The 13,867-nt window shown below is 41.6% G+C and overlaps 1 protein-coding gene across 1 annotated transcript; it reads left to right on the forward strand.

Moving 5' to 3' along the window:
• Positions 1 to 1,929: 1,929 nt before the first annotated feature.
• FBXO5 (F-box protein 5) lies at positions 1,930 to 6,575 on the forward strand. Its single transcript, XM_028723700.2, has 4 exons — positions 1,930 to 2,585; positions 3,350 to 3,440; positions 5,102 to 5,275; positions 5,600 to 6,575. Exons 1-4 carry the CDS (start codon positions 1,930 to 1,932, stop codon positions 5,849 to 5,851), a joined length of 1,173 nt encoding a protein of 390 aa, XP_028579533.2. The 3' UTR covers positions 5,852 to 6,575.
• The last annotated feature ends 7,292 nt before the right edge of the window (positions 6,576 to 13,867 follow it).

Consider the following 13,867-nt stretch of genomic DNA (forward strand, 5'->3'; position numbering starts at 1 on the left):
AGTACCCGGCAAAGAAATTCCGCCCAGAGCAGGCAAGCGGGCTAGTGGCGGCTGGGGAAGCAGCGCCGAGGAAGAGCCCCGTTAGGGAAAAGGACGGAGGAAGAAGAAAAGGGAAGGAAAACGTAGAAAGAAAAACGTAGAAGTGCATCGACTCCTCCGTTCCAGGTACAGGGGAGGGAAGCAGGGATGAAAGAGGCGCCTGCAAGGCTGCAATGCCCTCTTTGGGGAGGGGGCGATGTGGGGGGCTCAAATCCCCCCAAGAACGCCTGATAGCAATGGATGGGAAGGGATTAGGATCCAGCTTGGTATGGATGGGCTGAAAAAGTCCATATTTCCCCCTCTTCTCCCCAATAAAAGGGAACTGACGCTGGAAAGGAGTCCCGCCGGCGGGAGAAGCCCTGAGTCGCTCTCCCGCGTAGTGGACGGGGAGCTCCTTTAAAGTGCGGGAAATGATGATCCCCTTTACCCCCTTAGCTCTTCTCCGTTTACTGAACTCGTTTATTATCCCTCGATCTGCTCCAGAGATGGGTTTCTCCCCACCCCGGTCAACCGCCTCCCCCCACCCCAAATTGTGCCTTACAGCGCACGTGGGGTATGGATTGGGGAGCCCTTGAAAAAACACTGAATGGTCTCTTCTACCCACCCGAGATCCTTTTCTCCACCTCGCCCCGCAACCTCTTATTTTTCTTGCCCTGGGAGGCCTGGTGGGCACCATTTCTGCAGGGCGCGGGCGAGTTTGCGCCTCCCTCGCTTCTGTAATCTGGAGCCCGCCAGGGTGGGAGCAGCCATTAAGCGCGTGCTCGAGCCTTGAATTGGAGGGGGGGTCGGAGGTGCGACTTAATATGCCCCCCCCCCCGAGAAAGACATACATTTATTAAGGGGAAAACCAGGCAGGGCGCCTCCCATGTCCATTCTCCCATCTCCCGCGCTCCTTGAGAAGGCGCCTCCCCAACCCCTCAGAGATGGCAGCGGGCTGAGGAGAAATAACAGCGATTTTGCACTGCTCTAACCAACGAATAGGGGTGGGTCGGTGGGTGAGGCCCGATAGACAGAAACTGCCACTCACCTTGATATTGGGGGTGGGGGGCTTTTTCTCATTGTTCCTTTGGGGACGGCAGTGTGATTCCCTCACATCTGAATATATTTCCCCCCACAGCATATATACTGCCTTTTAGGGTGTAATGCCCAAAACAGCATTTGGATTTCCCCACCCCCTTCACATTACAAACTGTACCTCACTGTTGAGTAGGGTGCTTGAGAAAAGGACTGGCGGTGTGCTTAATGCACCATAGCTGTCTTTTTTTTAGCCACCACTAGGTTCCATGACTGCCTCGCCTTGGAGAAAGGCTACCGTATTTCTCCTGACCTTTCCCTAGCAGCATTCTGAATGAAGGGGAAACCCCTAATAATCCTTCAGAAAGTAGAACCATTATTTTCCCAGGACCCAACTGGAAATCTCACTGATAATGCTTTAACTGTACAGCAGGGAATTGGACAAACATGCCAGTTCAGGACCATCTATCCTGATCTGCCATTTTGTAGCCCTCCTTTTATAGCTTTCCAAGTTGTTCCATACCTGGCATACAATATGTCTATGCAGAGTAAATAATTTTTGGTTTGGCAGTTTATCCTCATCTTCGCTGGAGGTAAAATGCCTTGTAAAATGTGTTTTGTAAGTTATTTTGTTCATTTGTATTAAAGCGAGCTGTCTATAAACAGTAAGAAATAATCACATGTATAAAAAGCCCTATATTTCTGCAGCGTAATTTTAAATAAACATGAAAGTGTTGAATTAAATGTTTTAAAACAAATGAACAGCCCTTCAACAATGCTTCCAGATTGTCTTCTGAAATAATTTTAAGGCTAATGTCTTTATATTTTTGTTTTAGATACGATTCTGACAATATTTAAAAACAAACCACTTTGAAAATGAAACGTGATGTTAATTGTTACTATGTTCACTGTGGACATTCACCATTAAAACCAGGTGGAACAGAGAAAAGATCAGAAGAGCTCTGTATTGCTAATTATGATAAAGACTTTTGTAAAGACTGCAGTAAAGACTATCAGAAGGTTTTCTACAGTGACCTGCACAATGGAAGTCCCAAGAGTGTCAGCATCCAAAGTGGCGAGGAACCTGTACATAACAACAAAGAAAACCAAGAAATATTGTGGAGGCATGTTCAGAGTGTCAGTGAAATGGACAATGGAAATGAGGACAGTGGGTATTCCTCTTTGTTGGGCAATCAGCACGAATCTACTGTCCACGATGATAGCATGCCTTTGGCAGGAAACATCAATAATACACCAAATCACCATCTTAATCAAAGAAAAAATTTGCTTCCAGTCCTCCATTTTGAAGAACTTGTCTGCTCAACTTTGAAAAAAACTAGTAGAAGAAATCCAAAGACATGGGCTCTTGTCTTAGATAAGATTGTTTCCAAGCAAAACATGGAATTTAGGAATCTAATTGGCAAAAAAATGGGACTAGATAAATTAGACATTCTTGGTGAGCTGTTCCATGGAAAGTTCAGTCATCTACTAGCAAGTATCTTAAAACATCTCAGCTATATGGACTTGATAAAGTGAGTTCATTTAATATGGTGTTTGTACATTAAGCTGAATTATAAGGTCAAGCTTAAGAGACCATTTTTAGTGCACTAATTTTCCTCATGGACGAATACTGCATGAAGACATAACTTATGTCTCAGCTAGCATACCCATGTGAAGTATTGTGCAAATATTCTCTTTTACTGTCTGTTCCCAGTGCTCTGGCAATAAATATTAATATCTCAGAATGACCTTCATTGGGTGACATCCAATCAGCAGAAGAGACCTGTTGGTTATGCAACAGGATTCCTCTTTCTATTCACCTTTGCAGTTGCACCAAACTCCAAAATATACTCTGGAGGATTGGAAGTCCCTCTGAGCATATGAGGCGAGGAAGGGGAAGTCTGTTCACATGACATTGGATGTTACCCATTCAATTTAATTTGGTAGGGAAAACAATTTTATATTTGTAGATGTTAGAACCCTTTATCATTTTTCATTTCTGCTTTCCTTTATTTCATTTCAAACTATTCAAAATAGAATATGAACCTGTCCAACTCCTATGCTATGCTGTGCTAAGCTTAGAGTGGACACTTCTGAAACGTACACGTCCTTTCTAAAAGGGCATAGGAGGGAGATTAATGTACAGCTCTGCACTGAGGTTGCCTATAGATTTATAATAATGAACAGGTTTATAAATGGTGCCTTGAAGGTATCTGTAGGTAGAATTGTTTACTTGGTTAAGCAACCGGATTTGGTCTTATTTTCTGAATATAACTGATGGGTTTTTTCACAACAGTGTGGCTAAAGTGAGCACTACGTGGAAAAAAATTCTACAAGATGACAAGTGGGCTTTCCAGATGTATAACAAAGCACTGAAATTGACTTTGGTAAGAATCTCTACTTTCCCCCATTCTAAGTCCTGTTTTTATTATTGAAGCACCTACACATCTAGGAACTGGGGCAGGGGGTTCTATTATTTCTGTTGCAAGCCTCTGATTGCTAACACAAGCTAAAAAGCAGAGGTAGAGAACCTCAGGCTCTGTCTGGTCCAGGGCACACACCTCACAGGCTCTCCTTTGTACTCCCAAGCCTTCATGCATGGCTGAAATGCCTCCATGAATTCTGATGATGCCTCTTCCTTCTATGAGGGTAGAGAGGTACATGCATAGGAACTAGTTACTGTACAAAGGCACAATTTGGATTTGTTGCTCCACCCAATTTTGCCTCTGGCCCCACCCACCACTGACATGTTGGCCATTGGGCTGAAAAGGTATATACACCCCTCCTGTAAAGGTAACTTGCTTGTTTTCTCAGGCCCGCAAGTTTTGGCTGGATTTGTTAGCCTGCTTTTATTTGTGCCAGATAACTTGGTAGGGCCTGATTAATATATGTGGCAAGGCTCAAGAGTAAGGGCTTGGTCATCTTTGCATGCAGCTGTTTTGCCCCGCTAATTGTGCAAGCAGCAAAGCATGCCAGGAGTCTATATGCTAGATTGCCAGTGGCAATGCCTGTACAATCAAATCTTATTTTAATCATCTGAGATATTCCGAAACTTCATACAACCACACACAGCGCTTTGCAAACATACAATCTAGGAAGCAACAATTAACTAATTTCCCATTATGTCCAAACCAGGAGACAGCAGATAATGGCTTCTAAACAAGTCAGAATATGAAAAGGTGGCTTTAAAAGCTGGTTTTCAGAACCTGGTTTGTTTGGGCGATATTAACCATAGTTTCCAGTTTGGTTGGAATAGAAATGTATGACTAGTAGAGGCTTCCTGTCATGCATGCATGCTTACATAAAGGTGCTGTATGTGGGTGCATGCACATTGGGCAAAAAGATTCCTGCGTTGCAGGGGGTTGGACTAGATGGTCCCTGTGGTCCCTTCCAACTCTATACTTCTATGAACCTCAGACATATCTCAGCTTACTAAGCCAAGATTGGATTGTGAATGTGGCCAGTGGCTGTTGCTACAGGCAGTCCATCAAATAGATTTTTTTTGAAGCCCTGGTTCCAGTCTTGCAAATAAATTTGGGGAAGGTATTGGCCTACACATACATTTAGTAGCCTGCCAGCCAATCCATATTTGTATTGCTCTCTTTGGAAGTTCCAAAAGCAAAAAACACTAATTTTTAATCTAATTAGATTTTTAATCTAATTTTTAATACCTCAATTTTTAATAAGGTCCCCAAAGACACATTTGGAGGCTATTGGGCCATATGCCACCTGGAGGGCTGATACAAGCTGTGAGTTAAAATGCCGTGTTCTACACCAGGGGTCTTTTATTCATGAAAATTCCTGAGAATTTGGCAAAGGTGCTGAGCCACCTATTGGTCAGATAGTAGATTGTCTTTTGTAGGAATACTGCCAGAAACTAGAAGGAAGACGTCTCCGAAGTATCAGCTAAATTTCCTTATTCTGCTTTTGTTTCTTTACTCCCTGAATACAAAAGCAGGTTCCGATGTGTGTGTATACTAACAGATAATTAGCAATTTACTTTCTTTTTTAATCCGCAGTCTTGTAATAAACATTATTTTCTTGGCAGAATAACAGCGTGAAGGCCTCCAGACAGGGTGATACAAGGGAATATGCTCTTTGTCGAGAACCGTTAACTCACGTTCAGAAAGTATCAGCTGCACAAAACTCTAAAAAAGCATCCAGAATCAAGGTGGACAACCAGAGCTCTTCCTCCTACAGCCGGTACACACAGTTTTCCGAGGTAAAGTGCTTTTAATCCTGAGTGGCTTTTGGTGATGCCACATTGTTAGTAATAATTTCAAGTACAATGGACCCATATCATGTGCCAGTTATTCTTATACAGTACAAACCTTGTGAAGCCAGATTAAGCGAGCAACATATTGAACTGTTTAACAGGCTGTATCTTTTGACAATAGAATTTGAAGTAGGGGAAGCCTTAAATTCTTTTTAGAAGGGCACGCAAGCTGTAAAAACATGGTGTGTAATTAAATGAGCTTCATTTTGATTCAGGGAGATGTTTACGAAAGTAAAATCCTTTAAAAAAATATTTTATTTTGCTCAACAGGTTGCCATGACTTTGAAAAACACTGAAAGCCTGAAAGTCTGCAGCTACTGTGGTTCACCTGCTAAGTATGATTCCCATCTGCAGAGGGCAACATGTATCCGTGAAGGCTGTGGTTTTGACTTTTGCACAAAGTGCTTATGCAGCTACCATAGTGCCAAGGACTGCTCAAGTGGAAAGTCTTTGAAGCCCTCCTTCAAATCAGGACCCCTTCCTGGTACCAAAAAAAGCAAACAAAATTTACGCAGGCTTTAATTTGAACTGAGGGACAGGCTGTGGCTGTTGTACCATGGGACCTGATTTGGAAGTCCAAAAGAGTGAATATGAAAGAAAGAACTGACTTGTTTAAAACCATTTTTTAAAAAGAATGAAAACATAAATGTATTTTGGAATTTTTCCAGTGGGTTAGATGCTTTTAAATTTTTAAAAAATGAATTTGCTATTCCAAATGTCCTACCTGCTGTTTTAAAAAGGGTATTCGCCAAAAAAAATTAAATTCAATTTGTTTTAAGCGGATGGAGAGGGTAGCATCTGGACAGAAAGTGGAATTAGGTTTTGAAAGTTCAGTAGAATAAATTTGTTTTAAGAAATGAGCTTTTGTTTTAATGTATTCAGACTTCATGCCATACAAAAGCTTTTAGAACTTTACTGTTGAATGACAATGGATATGAAATGCATTTTTTGCTAAATACGCAATAATACCCTTGTATTTGCAGTTTGAAATATTTATTGACCAAGTTTTGTCTAATTATTTTCAAAGCATTGGATGTGACTGGGATTAATAACCACTCTGGTCTTCATAACTGCTGAAACAATACTGTTTATCATGCCCCCATTTCATTCCTGGGCAAATACCCTGATGGCCAGTTATCCCTTTACTTTTCTTCAAATCCAAGATGCTTCTCCTGCCTATATACTTGTAAATACTTAAATATTTGTCTGTCTCTATGCTGAAAAATAAATTTAACTTTATAAATAATACCAGCACTATGTTTGTTACAGCACACAAATAACTAGAGACAGGTACATTCCTGCATGGACAGAACTCCATACAATGGGCGAGGCAGTCAAACATACCATGTCAAGCTAGCCATGTACACATCACAGTTCAGGCCCAATGAAGAGTCACTAGGGACAAATAGGCTTGGAGGGTCACATTTGACCTCTGGCCTTGAGGTTCCCAACTCCTGGTCTAGATTTTTAGAACAGAAAATTGCCCTGAGCAATAAGAACAAGAGCTGTGTGTTTTTTTAAATCCTCTCTCATAACAAAGAGTTCCACGACAGATATTACACATGCAGCTGGAGAGAAAATTTCTTCGCCATACTTAGAAATCAAGAACTTATCAGAGAGTGGGAGCATTTTAAGCTCTGTCTGGTATGCTTATTTTACTGCAGGGATTCCTGTGGTACTTGTATGCACAGTGGTGTGGCGCTTAGCCCATTTGAGTTCTTGCCCATATACTTGATGTATCCCCTTGATTCCTGCTATATTGTGACACTGCTACCAACTTTTTGCACTTAAGGAAACCTAACAGTGAAATGTTGCTCCCTACAAAACATTTTCTCTTCCAGTTTTTTAGAAGTTCTTTGGCATTGATTGTGTATTATATTGCACATAGCCTTAGCTTTGCCTTATGCAGTTTTAGGTACTTAGTAGTAATTATGCCACAATCGTGCTTTGAAAATGTAAGTTGCTCGAAAAATTGCATGGGCCTGGTATCTTTTCTAGGGTCCTTCAACTGGCCTAAGTTACACCATTTTCTTTTTTTACAGTGACTGCTTAGTTATTGCATAGCTTAAAGGAAACCACACGATGGGGCTGTTGCAGCATTACACAAATGTCCTAGGAAAACATGTTTTCTAATGGGAGAAGAAAAACATTACAGTGCATTTTGATTCATTTTATGAGTTGTTATAAGGCATGATCCACAACTTTTTTCTTGATCCCACCACACCACCCTGGAGAACCACAGACATCCGCCTGAATCCATTTAAAATGTTTAGACTTTATAATTTTACAGAAAGCCCACAAAACAAGTTCAGAGTGAAAGGGTTGCAAGGAATGAAAGAGATGGGATCAGGAAGGAGAAAGGAGCCACAATGATCTGATGTGGTTCTTCTGCATGTCTTTATTTTCTTTTATGGCTGCTTACATTATTTGGTGTCAGGATGTCATCTCTTATGAATCTTAATCACTTCATGATGAAAAGGTAAGTGCAAGATTTCTGTAGTGTAGTCACCTTATTTTAAAAAATGAGGTCCTACTTTTTACCACCTGGGTGTCAATGTGGCCTACTATAATAAAAAAAAATCCAATATAAAATAATATGTAAATTAAATTTCAAGAAGTTAAAATCTCAGGAATTGGAACAAAGGACTTCCAAAAATGAAGGGGAATCCCATGCAGAAACCCTGAAATACCCGTAGGGGCATGATAGTGCTATAATTGTTCACCATGCTGTGTTATACGGTAAATTTTGCCTACAGTTTTTAAGTAAACTGTTTTCAAGTCATACTGTTATTACAGTTTTGGTGTACCAAGCAGGGATACAGAAAGTTGGAAAGTAGGTGCAGGGTGAAGAGATCTGTGGGTGCCCTTATGTGGACAGGGATAGCCTAACTACTGTTGTCCATGCTCTGGTAACCTAGGTTAGATTACTGCAACAGGTTATATGTTGGGCTTTCTTGGAAGACTGTTCAGAAACTTCAGCTAGTGCAGAATTCAGCAATCAAGTTTCTCACCATGGTAAATAATTAGAATAAAAAGAGCTCATCAGCAGCCTTTTCATTAAAAGCAGTTCCCAAAAGCTTGCCAGCAGAAGGACAAGGAGGGAGCCAATCTAACTTTTCTAGGAAAGGAGTTCCAACGTCTGGGAGCAGCTACCAAGAAGGCCCTCTCCCACATGCCTACCAAATGCCCCCTCCCTTCTGATGTTTGTGCATATCCATTTGCAAGGATGCCAGGAGATGGACTACTCCACATGCCCCCTTGGCATGTTCAAACACTGGAAAAGGCAACAGTAAATGCACAGTGCTACTTTTATCTAAATTTACCCGTCGTGATGTTTTCCCATTTACTCTGCCTTCCCTCTTAGGGAAGTGGTGTAGCACAGTAGTACAGTGGTACCTCAGGTTACATACGCTTCAGGTTACAGACTCCGCTAACCCAGAAATAGTGCTTCAGGTTAAGAACTTTGCTTCAGGATGAGAACAGAAATCGTGCTCCGGCGGCAGCAGGAGGCCCCATTAGCTAAAGTGGTGCTTCAGGTTAAGAACAGTTTCAGGTTAACGGACCTCCGGAACAAATTAAGTACTTAACCCGAGCTACCACAGTAGAGCATCTGCTTTGCATGCAGAAACTTGCAGGTTCAATCTCCAGCATCTCTCGCTAGGCCTGGGAGAGAACTTTGTACCTTGAAGTGCTGCTACCAGTCACCATAGACAATATTGATCAAGATGGACTTAAGGGATTGTCCTAGTGTTAGAGAGCTTCCTATATTCCTGGTTCTACCTGGTCTTGTTCTGTTATGGCTCTTTGGGTGCTTCAAGGCAACCTGTTTGTACATTCAACATCAGTCCTGATTTGTTCACATAAAGCTGATACAGAGGATTTATTGAGCATTTGATCTAATTTATTTAAATATTTTAAAAGAGCTTTCAAATAAAATATCACAAGATACTAAAAAAACACAAATACTACAATAAAAGCATCAAGCACACAACCAAAAGCTGGTTGGCAAAGAATCTCAGGTTTGAAAGGTCTTTTTCAGAAGAAGTCTGAAAGAGCAGGGGTGACTACTGCTGAACCCGTATTGGCAGTAATTGGGAAATACTTCCAGGTAAAGATATGTAGGGTTGCACTGTAAGTGTGTTTAGGATAGAAGCCCAAATCATCCATGGCCACCTACTTTGCAGTAAACATACTGTTGGAGGCAACGTGGTGCTCCCACCATCTGGCAGTTTGGTATAATGAAGTCTGCGTTCCATAGGTTCATCAGAGGGGTGTGGCTGATTATCTCAAGGCGATTTGGCCTTAAAATGAATAATTGAGAGGATGAGGTTGGCCTCTTATTCCAGGGCAATGATGAGACTGAACATTGGCTCTGTTCTTCACAACTTGTATTCGTTTCCCCCTCTCCTTCCCACTAGAGGGCAAACTACATCTTTTCATTTTCAGGCAACAAAACGAGAAAAAGTCTCATTTGAGCTAATTTTGCAAGTCGTTAACAAGGCATGAATCGGAAAGGGGACCATATAGCTTGTTAGGTACATGTCTTCAACTTAGTATTGTTTTGTGAGGATTTAATTCAGTTTAACTTATTGCATTACAAATGCAGATGTGTCTTAGAACACAATGAACTGGGGGAAAGATCAGCTACAATTTGCTCATAAATACATTTTAAGCAGCTACTTTAAACAAGGCATGCTTCTCATTTTAAAGTAGAATGCCATTTCCAATCTAAAATCCTAGTGACATGAGGAGTGAATAATTCCATGGGAAGTGGTATATCTATATAGAATACATTTCAAAATCTAAATTCTGCTCCAAGAAAGACTGTATGCTGTGGTTAGTACAAATATATGTACACATTCCCTTATTTTCTATATTATATTCTCTCTGGGTTGGGACACAGCACTATGCAGGTACTTCCAAATACCAGTTTCTGGAAACTACTAACAGCAAGAGTATTCTTGTGCTCGGGTCCTGCTTCCAAGTTTGCCACAGGCATCTGGTTGGCCACTGTGAGAACAGGATGCTGGACCATTCAAAGTGTTGGTGCTGACCTTTAAAGCCCCAAATGGTCTCAGCCCAGTGTACCTGAAAGAGCGTCTCCACACACATTGTTCAGCCTGGATACTGAGATCCAGCGCCGAGGGCCTTCTGGCAGTTCCCTCACTGCGAGAAGTGAATTTACAGGGAACCAGGCAGAGGACCTTCTCTAAGTTGTGCCTGCCCTGTGGAATGCCCTCCTATCAGATGTCAAGGAAAGAAACAACTACAGTGGACGCTCGGGTTGCGAACATGATCCGTGCGGGATGCACGTTCGCAACCCGCAGCTGCGCGTCTGTGCACGCGCAGGTTGCATTCGGCACTTCTGCACATGCGCAAAGCACGATTTAGTGCTTCTGCGCATGTGTGACTGCTGAAACCTGGAAATAACCCGTTCCTGTACTTCCAGGTTTTGACAGTCCGTAACCTGAAACGCGGGTGGCGCTATGGGTAAAAGCCTCAGCGCCTAGGGCTTGCCGATCGAAAGGTCGGCGGTTCGAATCCCCGCGGCGGGGTGCGCTCCCGTTGCTCGGTCCCAGCGCCTGCCAACCTAGCAGTTCGAAAGCACCCCCGGGTGCAAGTAGATAAATAGGGACCGCTTACTAGCGGGAAGGTAAATGGCGTTTCCGTGTGCGGCTCTGGCTTGCCAGAGCAGCGATGTCATGCTGGCCACGTGACCCGGAAGTGTCTCCGGACAGCGCTGGCCCCCGGCCTCTTGAGTGAGATGGGCACACAACCCTAGAGTCTGTCAAGACTGGCCCGTATGGGCAGGGGTACCTTTACCTTTACCTTAACCTGAAAAAACGCAACCTGAAGCGTCTGTAACCCAAGGTATGACTGTATTTGACTTTTAGAAGACACCTGAAGGCAGCCCAGTATGGAGAAGTTTTTAATGTTGGATGGTTTCTTATGCTTCTGTACTTGTTGGAAGCTGCCCAGAGTGGCTGGCGCAACCCAGTCAGATGGGTGGGGTACAAATAATAAAATTACTACTGCTGCTATTACTACAAAATGGTCCATAGAATTGTAGAGTTGGAATGGAGCGCAAGAGTCATTACTCCAACCCCCTACAATGCTCTGTTCTGATCAAAGGCAATAGAGCACCATAAGACACGCAAAACAAATTTAAGAATGGATATAACTAAATTGTGTGCCTGAATAGGCCTGAAATGAAAAAAAGTTCAGCCTCTAATTATGACTGACTACAACACAAAGTGATGCCTTTCATAGGTGAAATAGCAAGCCTGTATGAAAGTCAAGCATAAGCTATGTGTGCCACATTGGGGGGGGGGGGATATATTACTACTCTGACATTCCAAGCATGGAATCATCTGTTGCATGTGTGGCTAAACACCCCCTGGGTGTCTGTATTTTATATCACAAGGGAATTAAGACTTAATGGTCATGTTTGCCTTTTAATAGCCATGTTTGCAAAATGTGATTAACAAAGGAGCACCTGCTGGAAAAGATTTTACTGCAGCCCAAATTGCAGAAGAAGAAGAAAATATTGTTACCCTGTTAGGGAAACAGAATTCTGCTCTTTGTCAGATTTCTTAACTAAGGAAATGAAGACTCCAAAGTGGAAGATGCTCCCATCTAATTTCCTCCCTTGTTTCATATGCCTTATTAAATATTAAATTCAATTTGGAGCTTTGTTTAATTGAAATACACCTTTTAATCCCTAAATTTTATTCCCATCAGGCCTCTGCTGCAGCAGACTTAAACACGTTCAGAAACTTTCATGAGCTTTCAAGCTAAGACTCTGAATCAGCAGACTTGACCTCTGCAAAGGCCCTCTTACTCACAGCAGTCACAGGGGGCCGAGTGCAAAAGAGAAAAAATAACTTCAAACAGTTTTTTTCTAACCCTACCTGCTCTCTCCTATGTATCCATTCCCTTGGTATTCAAGGATGAAACGGAAACAGAATACCCTCTCCACCTCCAGATTGGAGTGTTATGTTTCTTGCCACGGAAAAATAGCAATGTATTCCTTCCTAGGGAACTCCTGCTCTCCAGTAGACAAATGTGGTTCAAGAGCATTATACATATAGCATAAACTCATAATTTAAAAGGTTATTCAAATAAATCAGTACCATTGCAGGGTTAATTTTTTAACAGAAGTCTGAATCAAGTTATGGTACACTAACTTAACTCCCCAACTTTAATAATAATAATAATAATAATAATAAATTTTATTTATATCCCGCCCTCCCCAGCCGAAGCCGGGCTCAGGGCGGCTAATTTAACTCTGCCCCAAGCATTGTTATGGATGCACCCAAGACACAGAAAATTAGAGAAAGGATCCAGCAGTGTTTTTACAGCTATTTCATCCACTGCTCAATAAAAAGGGAACTTCAGGATGAATTGCAAACTGGCATAAAGAGAAATTTATTGATTGGATGGGCAATGATCAGATACAGAGAAAGACCAAGTGGGAGAAAGTTTGAGAGATATAGAATTTATATTGTATGAATATTTTCAAATTAGAGATTTTTTAAATATAATTGGTTGTGAACTTACAGAGAAGGATTAAGGCAGCCAAATCATGTTGAGAAATTAATTTGTCAAAAGCGTGTCCAGTTTTTAAAAATATAGCACTCAGTACACAAGTGAACCATGTTATAAAATGGGAGGATATGACTGCATTTGCAGAGGGTTGGACTAGATGACCCTTGGGTCCCTTCCAGCTCTATGATTCTATGACTGGGACATCAATCCCAAGAAATGTCTGGAAATATATAGGGGGAAATAATTCCAAATATATTGCAACATTAACATTGATAGCTAATTCTATAAAGCTTTGGACAATGTGGTATTTAACATCAACTCAGATCCAGTGGTACCTTGGTTCTCAAACACCTTGGTACTCAAACAACTTAGAACCCAAACACTGCAAACCTGGAAGTAAGTGTTCCTTTGCAAACTGTTTTCAGAAGCGAAATGTGCTCCATAAGAGTGTTACACTCCCAATTGGAGTGTTATGTTTCCGATTTGAGTGGAGTGCCACACTAACATTTTTGAGTGTTACACTTCCGATTTGAGTGCCACGCGTCCGTTTTGAGTGTTACTCTGAGGTCTGTCTGTTTTTTGCTATTTATTTTGAGTTTTTGTTTTTGCCGCTCTTTTTGTTTTGTTTTTGTGACTGTGTGGAACCCAGTTCAGCTACTGATTAATTGTGTGACTGCAGTACATTGTTTATTGCTTTCATTTTATGGATCAATGGTCTCATTAGATAGTAAAATTCATGTTGAATTGCTGTTTTAAGGGTTGCTTTTAAAAGTTTGGAATGGATTAATCCATTTTGCATTACTTTCTATGGGAAAGTGCGCCTAGGTTTTGGAACACTTTGGTTTTGGAACAGATTTCTGGTCTGGATTAAGTTTGAGAACCAAGATACCACTGTATTTAGAGTATGAAAACAGGAAATGGCAGGTGATATAAATGAGGAATGGATAAAGCAGATTTTATCCACTGCGTGTGGAACTGTCCCAAAGCTAA

This window comes from Podarcis muralis, chromosome 3, assembly GCF_964188315.1.
Source record: "Podarcis muralis chromosome 3, rPodMur119.hap1.1, whole genome shotgun sequence".
NCBI classification, from domain to species: Eukaryota; Metazoa; Chordata; class Lepidosauria; order Squamata; family Lacertidae; genus Podarcis; species Podarcis muralis.